General features: G+C 41.0%; 1 protein-coding gene across 1 annotated transcript in view; it reads left to right on the top strand.

The window, feature by feature from the left end:
• Positions 1-15,348, top strand: part of AGPAT4 (1-acylglycerol-3-phosphate O-acyltransferase 4) — a 72,122-nt gene that overhangs the window by 23,415 nt on the left and 33,359 nt on the right. The window contains exon 2 of the mRNA XM_009320755.1: positions 10,913-11,082. Within this exon, the coding sequence (XP_009319030.1) occupies positions 10,913-11,082 (170 nt within the window). The remainder of the gene's footprint in view (positions 1-10,912; positions 11,083-15,348) is intronic.

The following is a 15,348-nucleotide window of genomic DNA, read 5'->3' on the forward strand; positions in this document are numbered from 1 at the left end:
TGTGATTAAAATAAATTCATGCTGTTTCTAGCAGCAGTATAATGTACTCTTTTTAAGATGAATCTTGTTCAATTTATAAGTGGTTGAGTCACCATCCCTGGAAGTATTTAAAAGACGTGTAGATGAGGCACTTAGGGACATGGTTTAGTGAGCATGGTGGTGTTGGGTTGACGGTTGGACTCGATGATCTTAGAGGTCTTTTCCAACCCGAATGGTTCTATCATTCTATGATTCTGTAGAGCTGTTAGGTATTTTTAATCTGCCAAAGCAATTAGAAGAAGCTTCAGAATATCAGATATCTGCATTTTTCAGTCACTTTAGACATAGTTGTTCTTGTGCTAGTGGTATTTAGCTTAGATTGTTCTTTTTCTGCACTGTTAACCTCCTGCATCCTTAAGCCGTATTTGTGGGGAGCAACCCAATCCTCTTTCAGTATTTGTTTGATAGCGTGAGTGAGCCAAGCTTTTCTATTTTCCGGTCATCTTGATAGCCGTGGTCGACATCTACTTTATTGCAGCTTTTCCTTCCTGAGCGTGGATGTCTGGTACTGGTGTGCTGGCCCAGAGATTATCTCAGTAGTGCAATGCGCACTCCTTTCTCTCCAGGAACAAACATCCTAATGCCATCTTTTTCCTTCTTAGAGCTGCATAGTACGAACAGAGCAGAAACTTGCAGTGGCAAGGTGATGTTCCCAGATCTCTCTCTCCTGTCGTTTCCAAATTATGAGGCTCTATTTTATTAGTTCTGCAAGGCATCACGCAATGATCTGTCCTATCAAAATCAATTCAATTTCTGTTACCTCTCAAGGTCATCTGATTCTTAAAGTGTTCTGACTTTGTATCATCCACAAAATTTATTAATTTGCGTTGAATGTTTTAGTCCTCAGAAACAGTTCAAGGAGATCTTTCTTTATCCAGATTGACCAAAAGACAACAAAAACAGATACTTGCACTTTTTAGTTTAGTTCTCCTTTACAGCTGTTCCCTAATCTCCAGTTCCTCTTTGGTTTAATAGCAGTTTCTTTTATTGGACCATATGAATGGCTTAGTATAGCCTGGGTGCGTTAGATTTGAAGTCTCTCTTTTGTCTATAAAATCAGAGTTATCAGATAACGACATATAGACCTGCCTCTGAAAAATTATAGAGGGTTTGTTTTCCTAAATTCCAACTCTTGCAGACATCCTTTCTGAATAACTCTTTTTTTGTTTTTGTTTTGTTTTTGTTCCCATGTAGTACTGAGGCCTGATTACTGTGTTTGTAGTTACCCTGATGATTTATGTACTCGCCAGTCTAAGTATTAGTAGTATGTTTCTACTCTTCTCTACTTTTAAAAACATGGTGCCATGCTCAATCTGAAACTCTTTTTTTGATGAGACTTCATTTCACCTCTGATTCAGTATTCTGGGAGGTCATCTGGGTCTCCCTGCGTTGAAATTCGTTAGACTGAGTTCTGCATTACCTTTTCTTTCATACTGCTTCCTTGTCAACAGTCTTCCTTGTTGCTTTCTCATTGGTGATACTAGGGCAATAGTGTTTGTTTTGTTGTTAGGACACTCTTGCTTATCTAAAGAAATTTCTCTCACCCTGGCTAGGAGTGACTGAATGACTGTCTTAGTCATTAGCTGTAGTCATTAGTCTGCTCACCATTCAAAGACAGAATGTAATCATAAAGAGTGAATTCTTTATAGTTGTACTGGGTCTAGCTGGTATGGATTTTTTTTTTCTTAATAGCCTGTATGGTGCTGTGTTTTGGATTTGTAACTAAAAGAGTGTTGATAACACACCAGAGTTTTGGGTATTGCTGAACAGTGCTTGCACAGTGTCAAGGCTTTTTCTTTTTCCCACTCTCTCTGTCCCCCCAGCAAGTAGGTTGGGGGTGTGCAAGAAGCTGGGAGGGGATGCAACCAGAACAGCTGACGCAAACTGACCAAGCAGATATTCCATGCCATATAACGTCATGCTCAGTGATAAAAACTGAGGGGAGGGCTGTATTTTGGAAGGCAGTCATTGCTTCAAGACAGGCTGGGCATTGGTCTGTTTGTGGGAGGTGATTGCTTTTGCGTCACTCGTTTTGAGTGTTTTTCCCCTTTCTGCTTCCTCTTTCCTTTGCTTATTGAACTGTCTTTATATCAACCCATGAGTTTTCTCGCTTCTGCTCTTCATAGTCTCTCCACTGTCCCACTGGGGATGGGGGGGGAGTGAGCAAGTGGCTGTGTGGCACTTAGCTGCTGATCAGGGTTAACCCATAACAGTGCTTTGTCACACCCAGTTTGGGGCGACACAGCTGAGAAAGTGTTTGAGAAAGGGGAGAGAATAATCTGGATTCTTCTGAAAGCTCATTTTGCCATAAAACAAAGCAGGGTCAAAGGACCTTCATGAGAGATCCAGTTTGGGGGAATAATGTATCAAGATGCACATCATAACATCGCAATCCTCAGGGGGTATAGAGGATCCAAGGCCCACAGGATCCCGAATGAAAAAGATATTAGCAATGTATGAGGGGGATTGAGCTGCTTCAGAAATAGTTGGTAGAGCAGCACAGCTCCTCCTAGCTCCTTGGCTTAGCTGCTGACCGGGGTTAACCCATAACATGTTTTTCTCAAATAATATGAAAAAAAAAATCCTTCCATAATCAAATGAAATATGGAGTTCATCAACAGACTTCTGGGCCTATCCAGTGGAATGGATTATCCATGCATTCCCCTCCTCTCCCATTCACTTAAATCCAAACCAACCTGACTTATTTATACTGTCTTTTCACAAAAAGAAATATCATGGCCTCAGTTATTGAGAAGTAAGAAGCAAACATCTACTTTGTTTAAAACTTAAGTTGCTGTCCTAACTTACACTTCCAATCTGTCTCTCCTAGCTTTTTCTGTACTAGCAGGTGGGTTCTTTTTTGGCCTCTACCATGCAAAAGTTTACAAATGTATCAGGTGTTTCTTACTGATCTCTGAAATCCTGGTCAAAACTGGTAAAATTCTTTAACTGACTGTGCCCATCTAGTGGCTCCTGTGTTTAGCAATATTTGCAATTTTTTCTTCTTGTTACCGAGTGAGTTTTTTTTACTTGTGTTTGCATCTTCAATTATTTGCTTTTCTTTCCTCTGTACATGCTGTAAGTCCTTAAAATAGCTGATGTTTCTTCTGAAAGTTTATTAAGTTATGCCAGATTCTCAACTTTTATTCAGAGCAAGTTGCTCCTAGCCCTTCTGGTATCAGGAAAGAGCTTGAACTATAGAGATTTAAATACCTGGTGGCAAGTACTTGTCTATGCATTTGGTGTTTTATAAAAGTTTGGGAGCAGATTTGTAACCACTGCATAATTATTGGATTTGATTTTTTTTTGAGTCTATCAATTTAAGCATAAGCAAGTGCCATCTTAATATAGGTCACCTTGCTCTCATTTAAGCTTCTGTTTTGGGATTTAGACAGTAATATGCCACCCTAACCATCAAAATGAGAACTGGAGTAACCTCATATGTACTGTTCATGCAAGCTATCATTGCTGCAACAACTTCATCAGTGGGACACAGAAGTTAGTCTTTGCCCACTCCCCTGGGTAAGGCATGATGCAGGGTCATACTTGATCAAGGCATGCCAGGAGAGGGATGTGTGATGGATCAGGTGGTGTTTTGCTTTGTCCCAGGGTGGGTCTGTGTGCCAGAGTATGAAAGTTGTTTGGTTGTCTCTTTAGAAAGTGGTTGCTGTGCAAATCCAAGCTAAACTTAACTGATAAGGGCTATCAAATGCTGTATTTCTGATCAGTGCAGAACACTTCACACCTTCTTTTAAGTTGTTTCTCACCTACTCTTTTCTTGTTTCCTCTCCCAGCACTCATCTCTTATGCCTGTCAGTGCTCCTACAGATGAACATACTGGACTTCCTGGTTTGTGTACATCAAATACTGAATAATTTAATAAAAAGCATAATCTAGTATTCATGGAAACCTGACCTCACCTACTGCTCACTGAGATAAGATGCTTCCTTCTAGTAAGGACAGAGCAAAACTTTTCCTGATACTCTTTGTGTACATTTCTCATTCAGGAAAGCTGACAATGCCTGTCAGCATGGGTAACAGGAGGCCGTAGTGTATCTGGTCTTTACTGTTTGGGATGATGTTGTCTGATTGGCTGAAGGCAGTTGGGATAGAATTAAGAAAAATGTATGATATAAATGATTTGCAGTCAAAAATATTGTTTCTTACTAGACTAGTTGACATACCTGGAAAACTGGAAAGGATTTGCATGCAGAAACCCTTCTTCAAGCTTAAGGGAAATTGCAATCTTCAGGTTAAATTCAGATTGAGAACAGTTGATCCGAAGGTTAATTTATCTATTCATTCATTAGCCTGTGAAAGGAAGAAGGGTTGGTACCTGTGAATTTGGGGAGAGTGGGGATACAGGACAGAGAAAGACAGGGAATTGTCTGTGGAACACTGATGTTAGTTGGAGATACACAGGCATTCTGTAACACAGGTGACAGAAATCATAACTTCATAATCATCCTTCCTAGCTATCTTCTGACTGGTTTTAGTATATTGTAGACTAGGCTTTCTTTGAGAGGAAGCAGAAGTCGCTCATATGAATCCACCAGCATGGAAAACATGCATGTGTGCTCAGGACACATGTTATTTTGTTTCCTCTTCCCAATTAACATTCTTCTGTAAGGGCATCAGTAACTTCTTCCCAAAAACTTCTTGAGGATTGCTTGCTAGCTGTTGTTGGTAGCTTTTGGACTTTGTTTCAGGCTGTCATCTCCCTCCTGCTGATAACTAATTCCCATGAACGTTGAGGTCTTTATAACAAACCTAATGGTCATAATGTACCATTCTTAACAGTGAAAAGGTTTACTCAGAGCAGCTAAGTAGGGACAGTATTTCTTAAATTAAAGATATGCTGGCTTAAAAATAATAAAACCTACAAGCAGGCCAAGGATGCATGAAGAAAAAAAAGAATTTTCAGAGTGTGTGTATATAGGAAGTTGCTTAAAAGAAGCTGTTGAAACAAGACTGGTGTTCCTTCTGCACAATGACTTGCAGTGGATGCACTGTAACCATTTTTCTTTGCTGAGCAGTTCCTCTGTGGTAGTGCTCCTGTGCACAGTAGGAAAAAGCCAATGGTGTTTTGGGCAACAAGAAACCACATCTGGAAGAGATGCAACTGCCTGGTTTCATGCCCATACAAAGCGAATGTTGGTATCATGGGAACTTGCCAAGCAGCATGTTGTCTTTCACTGTTTGTTGGTACTAACTCCTTTGATCAGCAAATGCTATACTGACCTCAGTCATCTGTGGCAAAAGCAGCACATTGTCTTTGTTGGAATATAAGACTGGTGAAGAGAAGTGCATTAGAAGAATTTCCTGCAAGCAAATGCTGACATAAATGGGTCTCAGAGCCTGAATATATGAAAGGGCTGGGCTGTGTTTATCTTTTTCCTTGCAAGCACATCCAGTAACTTCTTGTGATGGGTGGGGAATTAAAAGTCACCATTCCTGCGTTCCTTTCTGTTGGTGATTTCTGTCCCTAAAAGCACAGCCATGTAATTCATTGAAGTGTTATTCAAGGGGAGTTGCGTACAGTATCTCCTGTGGGGACTGGGGCAAAAATCTCCAAAAGCAGACCTGGAGGCAATAGAGAAAGGTTTTGTTTGTTTGCTTTTATTTTTAAATTTGTGTGCGTGGTTTCCCCCCCATCAGCCCCCTACCTTTTGCTGCAAGACAGCTTTAAAGGAGGGGAAAAGAAGTCCAAAGACAGTAGTGATTATATCACCAGCTAGGGTAAATGGGGGGGTAGGTGATGGGTGGTGGTGCTGAGGCAAGAGGGGGCTGGATTTTGGTTTTCTCTTCTGTTTAAACCAGTCGACTTAGGCATTTTCCTACAGGTTGAAGACCAAGACCTCTGTCTTGGAGTGGACCAGATTACTCCATTACATCTCACTGGTGCTCACACGCACACCTGCATGTGTTGCTCATGCAGAGTAAAGAATGGGAGGGAACCTGCTTGAAGGTGGAGAGCTGATACCTTGTCTGGCTGGGATCCGTGAATGATGAGGGATCCTCCTTGACTTTCCAGCTGCAGGTGGTTTTCCCAAGAACTAGCTTTTTGTTCCCCTCACAGGAAATACGTATATGCTGTTTTATAGTAATGAGTTATTTTAAAAATTTTTCTTGTAGATGTGTAATAATGTTCCAGCTTTGAGCTCCAGTTGTTTCATGTACCTAATCAGCGCAAGCTTACAGCAGAACTCCTGCCTTTAAGTTTTCTTCATAATTACTTGTAGCTCCTGCAGAGAAGAAGGGAGTAGAGACCGGAAATAAATGACTGGTCAAGTTAGATGGCATAGTGAAGCACTAGAATAGCCTGTGTAAGGAGGCTGTGGAGTCATCAATACTTGGAAGTGTTCTGAAAACCTCGTAGGCAGCTTTGCATTTAATATAGTAAGTATCATTCAGGGGTTTAACCCTGTCTGTGGTACACAGAGGGCTTTTGAGTAGTCCAGAGAAGATAATAGACTTGTTTTTCTTAGTTACCTGTAGACTTAATTCTTTCTCTGGAAAATGTTTAGGAGGTACACCTAGTAGATGTAGTCTGAAAATCTGGAAAGGTAGTAAGTTATTATTGTAAGTCATCCTTCCACAGGCAGACATGGACTGGACTACGCTGTCTGTCAGTCTGTCTTTAGCCTTACTTTTATTTTTTTTTTTTTTTTAAATGCTTTCCCTGGTCTTCTATGCAACGTACTCATTCATCACGCAGCCATTCACCCTGTCTGGTCTTTGAAATGGTGGTCACAGCTTGCCCACTTGTCTCACTTTTTATTTGTATTGAGAGCTTACTATGCTTTTACCCTATATTCCTATAAGAATTTTCTAAGTTCTCTTTCTTGGTGTTGCCTTGATACATAGATTAAAGAAAGTGAAGAATGTCAGAGGGAAACAGTTCTGTTGCTCTTTAAAACAGGTTATGTAGTTACTTGAGATCTTCAAATTGTTGTACTTATTGAGTCAATACATAACTATGCTTTTAGTTGCATTTTCAAATAGGCATTTTATGGTTAATCTTGTAAGCAAATGTTTCCATGGCTTATCAAGAATAGTTAGCTAAAAGAGTTACTAACAACTTCTATAGAAGGACAGTGTTCACTGTTTTAATGACTCATTCTTGCAGAACTTTGAGGTGGAAAATAACAAGTCTCAGTAAACTGTCTGCATGTTTCCCTTCTTCCCTTAAATGTTTTTCATATAACTAGTTATAGTTCAGGTCGGACTTGGAGATGTTTTGTTTTTAGTTATTTGTTCTGTAAGTGCAGGCATTGAGGCAGTTCACATTTGTGCAGTGAAGGGCTAGGAAGCAGTCTACTCTCGCAGGAGGTAGGGGCCATTCTGTGTAGCAGGGTGAGGGTTTTTGTTATTCCAGAAGGGTAGAAAACCTCAAAATTCTTAAGCAGACAGAGTATCTGTATTAGGCATTTGAAGGCATGTTTTCTCATTATCATCAGCCTCTCCCGAAGCTAGTTGTAACGTACTGCAAGGACTTTGCCTTCAAAGCAGGGATGAGAGATTTCAAGTTCTTTTGTTTTTTCCCCTTCCTTTGCATTAATTGTGCAGAAGTGTCACTGGAGGACTTGCTTTGCAAAGTAGGAACCCCCATGATGTGGGTGAATGTGTATTTACCAGCTCAGTTGTGATGTTCAAACTCCAAAACCTCATGAAAAGGGGCCGGGGAGAGGGCTTAGAAATCTTGGACCAGCCCTGGTTGGGAGCAAGAGAATCTTTTTTCCCCCTATATAAGTTGATTTTTAGTTACACAGTCTGACTGGTGTACAAAGAGGAGGAAGCTTGCACTGATGGTCTACACTGTGAAGGAGGGAAGGAGAGTGTATATAAGTGACCTTGTGCTGCTGAGCCACCACAGCAAGTTTCTGGGTAATAAATTTCTGTGGCAGGTTGTGGAAGTAAGCTGGTGGCATGATGCAAGAGTAGCGCAAACTGACAGTACTTATCATTGCTTGAGAACCACAAAGAGAAAGGAGGCTGGGAAGAAGGGGAAAGAAAGAGTAGGGAAGATGAGGGGAAGAAACGTGTTAAGAACTTAAAGGCTGGCAGATGGTATTTGTTGTATTCAGTATGGAGGCATTCAGTGCCTGCTTTGTGTTTCTGCGGCAACTGCTCGACCACATCAGTGACAAATGGGCAGGCGAGGTGAGGAATAGGGACCTATTTCTGCAGTATTTATTCAAACAAAAATCTTGCTTATGTGAAGCCTGAAGAATCAAACCACATATAGAAATTTTTTTGTCCATGCTTTTTTGGAATGTATTTGAGACTGAAAATATGTAACTGAAGAAAGAGCTGTATGCATGTGGCACACCTGAATAGTGAGGTTTGTGATGTATTACTTGTTTTGTTCAAATGCCTTGGGAAAAGACAAAATAGAAAACACACACTTGAAGTGGGATGGCTTTGAAATTGTTTTATTCTCAAGTAAAGTTGGCTTTTTCTTCAAGACGGCCTCACAGTTATCATCTCTACTTGTTTGTTTTAGGCAATAAGTTTAATGGCAGTAGAGGTTAAAAAAGAGAAAATCCCATCTGGCAGTCATTTCTTCTCTTAGTTGGATTCGTAGTTAAGCAAAAGACAAACTAATGCTGTCACTAACATCCTTTCTTTTCTGTGATCATGTTCCGCCCCAGGATGTGACTGTAGATTCTGTAAAGGTTTGCAAATTACAGTGTGGGTTTTTTTTCCTAATTATTACTCAATTTTGCTGTGCTTTGGGGAGCGGAGGGCTTTTATTTCCAATACAAATCTAATAGAAAGCTACACTCTTAGAAAGATGTAAAATTGTGAATGTGTGTCACAAAGCAGCTCTTAGCAGGGGAAGTCTGGAAGCGCAGCTGTGTATACACTTCTATATCTCCACAGCGCTCTCGCTGAGATGTGAACATCTTTGGCTTTCGTTGGGAAATTGGTTTCCAAGCAGTGAAATCATTGTTCAGTTAACATATGGCAGTTTAGGTCTCCCTCCACATCTCTGACTATTGTTTTGATGCATAGAAGCATGCATTGAATAATATGTACTCCTGCACGGTAGTAGTTACTACCCAGCTCTGATTAGAAATAAGCAGGGGGTCTGACAAGTCAGTCATTTATCTGTACCATAAACGTGGTTTTATCGTATTAAGGTAATGTTATGAATAGAGATTGTCTATTAGCCTGGCTGTAACACTGTTAGTTAAAATTCATTCATGTCACTAATGCCTGTTCTCCAGTGTACAGCACAATGTCATCCAAAAGCGTCGGGCAATTAATTTTGCTAATGATGACTGAAAATGTAGACAACTTGTCCCTAGCTGTTTTCTGTTTTCAGTCACTAGTTGAGGCCAGTAGGGGACCTAAATTGAAAGGATTTCAGAAGTGTTTCAAAGACTGGCCTGGTTTTGATCTTCCCTGAGGTGAACGAGGATTTGTGGTGCTTTCAGGTTTGCCTGAAGCCAGGAGAGCATCTCAGGTGTCTCATCCTTCCAGCAGACATTCATATGGCACTGATATGCCCTGAGAAGGGGATACGTTTCACTTAGCAAAGAACAACCCCTCACATTAGACCTTTGCTTTGGTGCAGAAGTTTTGTGATAGCTTTGACAGGAAGCAAATGTGTCCCTTAACTCCTCTTCTTTTCCATCTTGACAGACAGCTCTAATTAGTCCCATGGTCCCCTCAACTCAGGACATGGGTTGCTTGAGGAGAACCACTGCTTTTAGGTTTTCCTTTTCCATCTCCATGGAGATAGAGCTCTCCAAGCTTGTCGGCTTTACTGAATCACCTCAACTTCCCATGCCCCAGACCAGAGACACTTTGCTAAATAAAGGTTTAATTCACAAGTCTTGTGGTCAGGCTTGTAGTTACAAGCAAAACAAATACAAAGCCTACTTCTTCTTGCCTGTGCTTGATAATGGGATAAGCAAATAGGAAGGTGAAAGCTGTGTGGTAGTCACTAGGAGGCTGCTGAGAAACCACTCTCCAGCTTGTAAGAAGAGCTGTGTTTTAAAGAGCCCTCACTGTCCTACCAGTCCTTGTATCATTTCTTACAGTTAGGTTTTGGGAACAAATCTGGGTGCCAATCCAGAGTGATTTTGAGGTATTTAACAGTGATTTCCCTGTTTCCCCCGCTGCCTTTGTCCCGTTTGCTTCATCAGTTCATCAACTAAGGGATGTGCACATAGTTATGCTATTAATAAGTATTCTTGGCTCTGTCCACTTTGGCAGCCACCCACCTTGTCTTTGGTCTGGGGATGGATGTTGTTCATCCAGTCTGAGCTATTGGCTTTGCTCTGGATGATTGATATACCCCTGTCAAATGTAGACTGCATCAGCTGTAGCAGGGCATATGTAGCAGGACGATGCATAAGGTGTACATATAACAGATGTGGTTCCAGGTGTCTTGTCCAAACTGCTTTCTGGTCTATGATTGTGCAGGTTTCAGAGGAGCATGAGGACCTGTATGTGGCAGGAATAGGTCTGTTTGTTTCTCCTACAAGCTTGTTCTGTTCTTCATGTAATTTTGTTGTACTATTGTAAACCATAAATGCTAATTTACATGTATTTTGATAAAATAATTTGTAGCATTGAATTTGCAGATTTCAAATAAATGAAACTCCTTTTTCTCAATGTCACTGTGGAAAATTCCTGCTCCCTCTTTCCATGCAATCTCCTTATTTACCTTCTCTCCTCTGTCCCCCCACCTTGCTGTACCAAGATGTGTGACTCTGTGGTTTATGTTCAGCATTTCAACTTCATCACAGCCCTTTCTTTGCCATACTCTCTTGAGGTGACTGATGCTTTTCAACATGTTACTAATTTGTGGCTTTGCATATACTTTGTACATTCATGTATTTCTTGTTCTTTATTCCAGAGATGGTGATGTTGCTGGAATGGTGGTCAGGCACCAACTGTACCCTCTACACTGACCCAGAGAGTTACCACAAGTATGGGAAGGAGAATGCCATCGTAATCCTTAATCACAACTTTGAAATCGACTTTCTCTGTGGTTGGAACTTCTGTGAAAGATTTGGGGTCTTGGGGGTGAGTTTTGATTAGCATTTAAAATAAACTTCCTCTTCTTGGATGCAGAAAAAAAAAACAAAACAAATTCGTTGTGTTTTTGAAAGTTAACAAATCTGTGCTCAAATTTCACTCAATCACTGTCCAGACTTAGAGAGGTGAACCTAAAGCAATGCAGTGCAAGTGTGCAGACTACTGAGACAGAATTGCTTGGGCATTCACAGAAATTTTAAAAGCATTGCAGTGAAAGCTGATGAAGGAGTTTTTTTGTTTGTTTTTTTTTTTTTTTTTAACTTGTGGAGGTCATTACAGTTGTTTCTTTCTGTGTGCTTGCTAGGTAACTATTACAGTTCATTGTGCTGTAGAAGGATGAGCTGTTCTGTGATTCTTTCCCAGTAAATTGTAGAATTTGTTTGCTTTCTCCAGTGTAGTCTTACAAATCCACAGCTAGAGTTTGAGTGATGTAGTCTCTGTCTCTCAGAATCTAAGAGCTGCCATCTTTAAGTGAAAGCAGTAACCAGGTTATAGCTAGTAAGAGGTGGGGAAGGAATGAGTTGTCCATAGTTGAATACACATTAGGCTAGGAGTACGTGTGCATTTGTTTTCAGGGTGTTTTTTTTGTTTTCCCTGTCAGCTCACAGGGATGATTAAGTCAAGTCAGCTTGACTTGATTCTGTGCTGGTGACGACATTCTCTACCTACAAGGGGTTTAGATAAGAGTTCCTCCCTCCTAAGAAAGCAGACTAATACCTCATTTTGGCGGTCTTCTGCAGCATCCTCTTCTAACTTTGCTACTGGCCACTGTCAAAAGTCCTGCCCTTGGACTGTGTGAACCTATGGCTTTTTGTGGCCTTTCCTTTGGGCTCTTTGCATTTTCTGGACATTTAGGCACCGCTCCAGTCACTTTCACATTATAATAATTATAAAAATAAAAAGGGGCCTTAAAACTGGAGGAAAATGAACCTAAGTATTACAGGCCCTGCATATTACTGAAATGGTTGTTGGCTCCTGAGTACTGAGGAACAACTCTACCGTCATGTCTAGGACTTGAGCACAGAGCAGGAGGATAGCAGGAGATGTCAGGGAAACCTGTTCCTGGTAGGCAGATGTACATGCCAAAAACATTCTCCCTTCTATATGCTCATTATACAGTGGTGCTTTAGTATAGTCTATCTAATTTTGTAAGCCTAATGGCTACAGTTCTCTAAACAAAGCTGTGTTTTAGAGGGTCAGGTGCTTCTTCAGAAGGCACCATTGTAGAAAATTAAAGGATTATTTCTGTACAAACTAATAGGGGCCTAAAAGGTCAAAAATCTCTTGTTTTACATTGGTGCTGTGTGGTTGGATTGAATCTCATTAATAATTTTTTTTATAGTTTCCCAAGGTAATCAGGATTATGTTTTAATTTTTTTATACTGTTCCCTATGCATAAGAAAACCACTATGTAAAAGCATAGCTGTTGGACAATTACTGTGCTGCACTAACGGAAAATAATTTTTCCTGTCTATAGATGCTTACAGGTATTACTCGGTTTGTATTTTTGCTAATCTTAGGATTCTTTTAAGAACTGATAAATATTTTTTTTTTTAAACTATTTCAGTCTTGAGTAACGTACTGTGGTTTTACTTCCCAGAAACTGTTCCAGGAAGAAATAGTTCCCATGTGCTCTCATTTGCACAGATGTCTTTACACAGCAAAGCACTGCATTTCCCTGTTGAGGTGTCCTGGTTTCAGCTGGGATAGAGTTAATTTTCTTCCTAGTATCTGGCATAGTGCTGTGGTTTGGATTTAGCATGAGAATAATGTGATAACACACTGATGTTTTAGTTGTTGCTAAGCAGTGTTCATACTAAGTCAAGGACTTTTCAGCTTCCCATACTCTGCCAGCAATGAGGTGCACAAGAAGCTGGGAGGGGGCACAGCCAGGACAGGTGACCCAAACTGGCCAAAGGGATATTCCATACCATATGATGTCATGCTCAGTATGTAAACTGGGAGGAGTTGGCCGGGGGGGCAGCGATTGCTGCTTGGGGACTGACTGGGCATCAGTCGGTGGGTGGTGAGTGGTTGCATCAAATTTTTTTTTCTTTCCCTCTCTTGTTGTTTTACTTTCCATTACAATTTTTTAAAATTATTATTATTATTATTTATTTCAAGTATTAAACTGTTCTTATCTCAACCCACAAGTTTTCTTACTTTTGCTCTTCCAATTCTCTCCCCCATCCCACGGGGGTCCCGGGGCAAGAGTGAGCAAGCTGCTGTGTGGTGCTTAGTTGCCGACTGAGTTTAAACTACGACATGGGGCAGCCAGTTGAGGTTCATCTTAAGCCAGGTTAAAAAAAAAAAAAAAATAAAAAGAAGAAAATGACACACAATCAGTTTCCTGAATGGATTGTCTGTATTGGCATACTGGTTCGTGGCTTGGGGAAGCGCAGGAGTGGATGAATGCATAGGCATGGGGGGTGTAGCTTGGTTTGACTTTGTGCTGCATTACACGAGTTTGCTGTGTGCACAGCTTCAGGGTTTGGTGTGGCCGTGTAATTAGGAATGTAAGAATGCTGAGGGCTGGTCTTGCTCTGTCTTGAACAGAGGCTAAAAGCAGATGTTTGGGAAAGGAGTTACAAGAAAAAGGCAAGTGTCCAGAGAGATTTCTAAGTGGTGTGCCATCCTCCAGCATTTTGTGGCTCAGGAACTTTGTGAGCCAATGGGGTTTTATATTTAATGCTGTTTAATTTTATACTCCATGAAGTTTCTATGCAAACTTTAGGTGTCTACCAACATCTTACTAAGCTGATCTCATGTCCACTGCTGCTGAAAAGAAAATCTTGCACATGCCATTCTGTCTCCTGCATCTGTTCTGGTGCTTGTCTGCCCTGTGTTGGCATGTTTCAGACACCCCTTCTCTCTCTCCTGCCTTAACTAATGCAATGGAAAAAAGGAGAGATGACTGCGGAGGGGGAAGAGGGCGAAGGTGAAGACAACTTATGGCTGAAGGAGTGGGACTGATTGTCCTTGGCTGCAGCAGGCAGACAGAATGGCTTTGTTGTGACATCCAGCTGTACCCTGCAGCCCTGGCAGACAACGGCGGTGCTCTTAACAGTGTTCCAAGCATGTGTCCAAACTCTCAGTATTTTACAGCTTGAACTTTTATTAAATGAAACCAGTAAGAATGGTATTTTTTTGCTTGTTTTTGCTCACTTAAAATCAAAATTAAACTTCCTTAAACCTTTCTTACCCCTTCTGGCCCCAAAAGAAAAAAGTCTTTCCCTTTTCCTCTGTTTTTAATTACGATATGAAAACTGTCCCTCCTGGTCTTAGTTGCAACATTCAATCTGTGCATTGTTCTGTTCCTTCTTTTGTCTCTCTTCTCTAGTACTGGCTTTCTCCTTATAGCCAAATTGCCACAGTCCCAACAGGTTTATAATGCTCTGTCAGTGTGATGTGGTTTTGTTGTTTTTGCTGTTTGCAGGGGGTGGGGGTCACATAGTTGTTGTTAGGTTTGTGAACCTGAATCCCCTTCTAATGACTCAGTTCTTGTACTTTGGTGGCATGAGGTTCTCTGCTTTCATGAAGGTTTTTAAATGGCTGTGGAAGAAAATAGAGCAAAAATAACTAAAGGAGATGCTAAGAATGTAAGAAGTGTGTGTGTGGGGGGGGGGAAGAAAAGAATGGCAATTCTAACATTTATTTTACTTTTTAATTTTGTCTTTAATGTGATACTTTTGGAGCACCCATTGAAAATGCTAGGAGGTACTGGGTTGGCAGTAGTGAGTGAGAGCCGGAGATGTATTTGTTTATAGTGGAGAAGGAGAAAACCACATCAAGAAGCAATTCTATGCTCACTTTTGCTCTTGCAGGTTATTGTAGCCACTGAGATTGCCTTGCTAGCTGCAGTTGCGCTCTGTGCAGCTGAAGTTACTGATGTGTAATTGTTTGCAGCACCAAACCTCAGAAGATTTTTGGTGGTTGTTGGAAATTAGAAGAAGGAAGCAAACTTCACAAAAACTAGAGGTTGACAAGGATTTAGGCAAACCTGTGTTCAGCCTGAACTATTAATGACTTGCGTGTGTATTCCACTTGTGTTTTTTTGTGAAGGGATCTTCCCGTTTTGTTTTCAGTCCTTGACACCCATCAGCCACATGTACCCGCCTCCTTATGCTGCCAGACCTCAGTGATGTGTGCAGGAGGGAGGGAATATAGGGGTGCTTGAAGCCAAGTCAACATCATGCGGCCATGGGCAGCATGGATGTCCACGGGGACAGCTGAGTCCTGACTCCTCCTGTCACA

The sequence above is a fragment of the Pygoscelis adeliae genome, unplaced genomic scaffold (genome assembly GCF_000699105.1).
Source record: "Pygoscelis adeliae isolate BGI_AS28 unplaced genomic scaffold, ASM69910v1 Scaffold33, whole genome shotgun sequence".
Classification (NCBI taxonomy): domain Eukaryota; kingdom Metazoa; phylum Chordata; class Aves; order Sphenisciformes; family Spheniscidae; genus Pygoscelis; species Pygoscelis adeliae.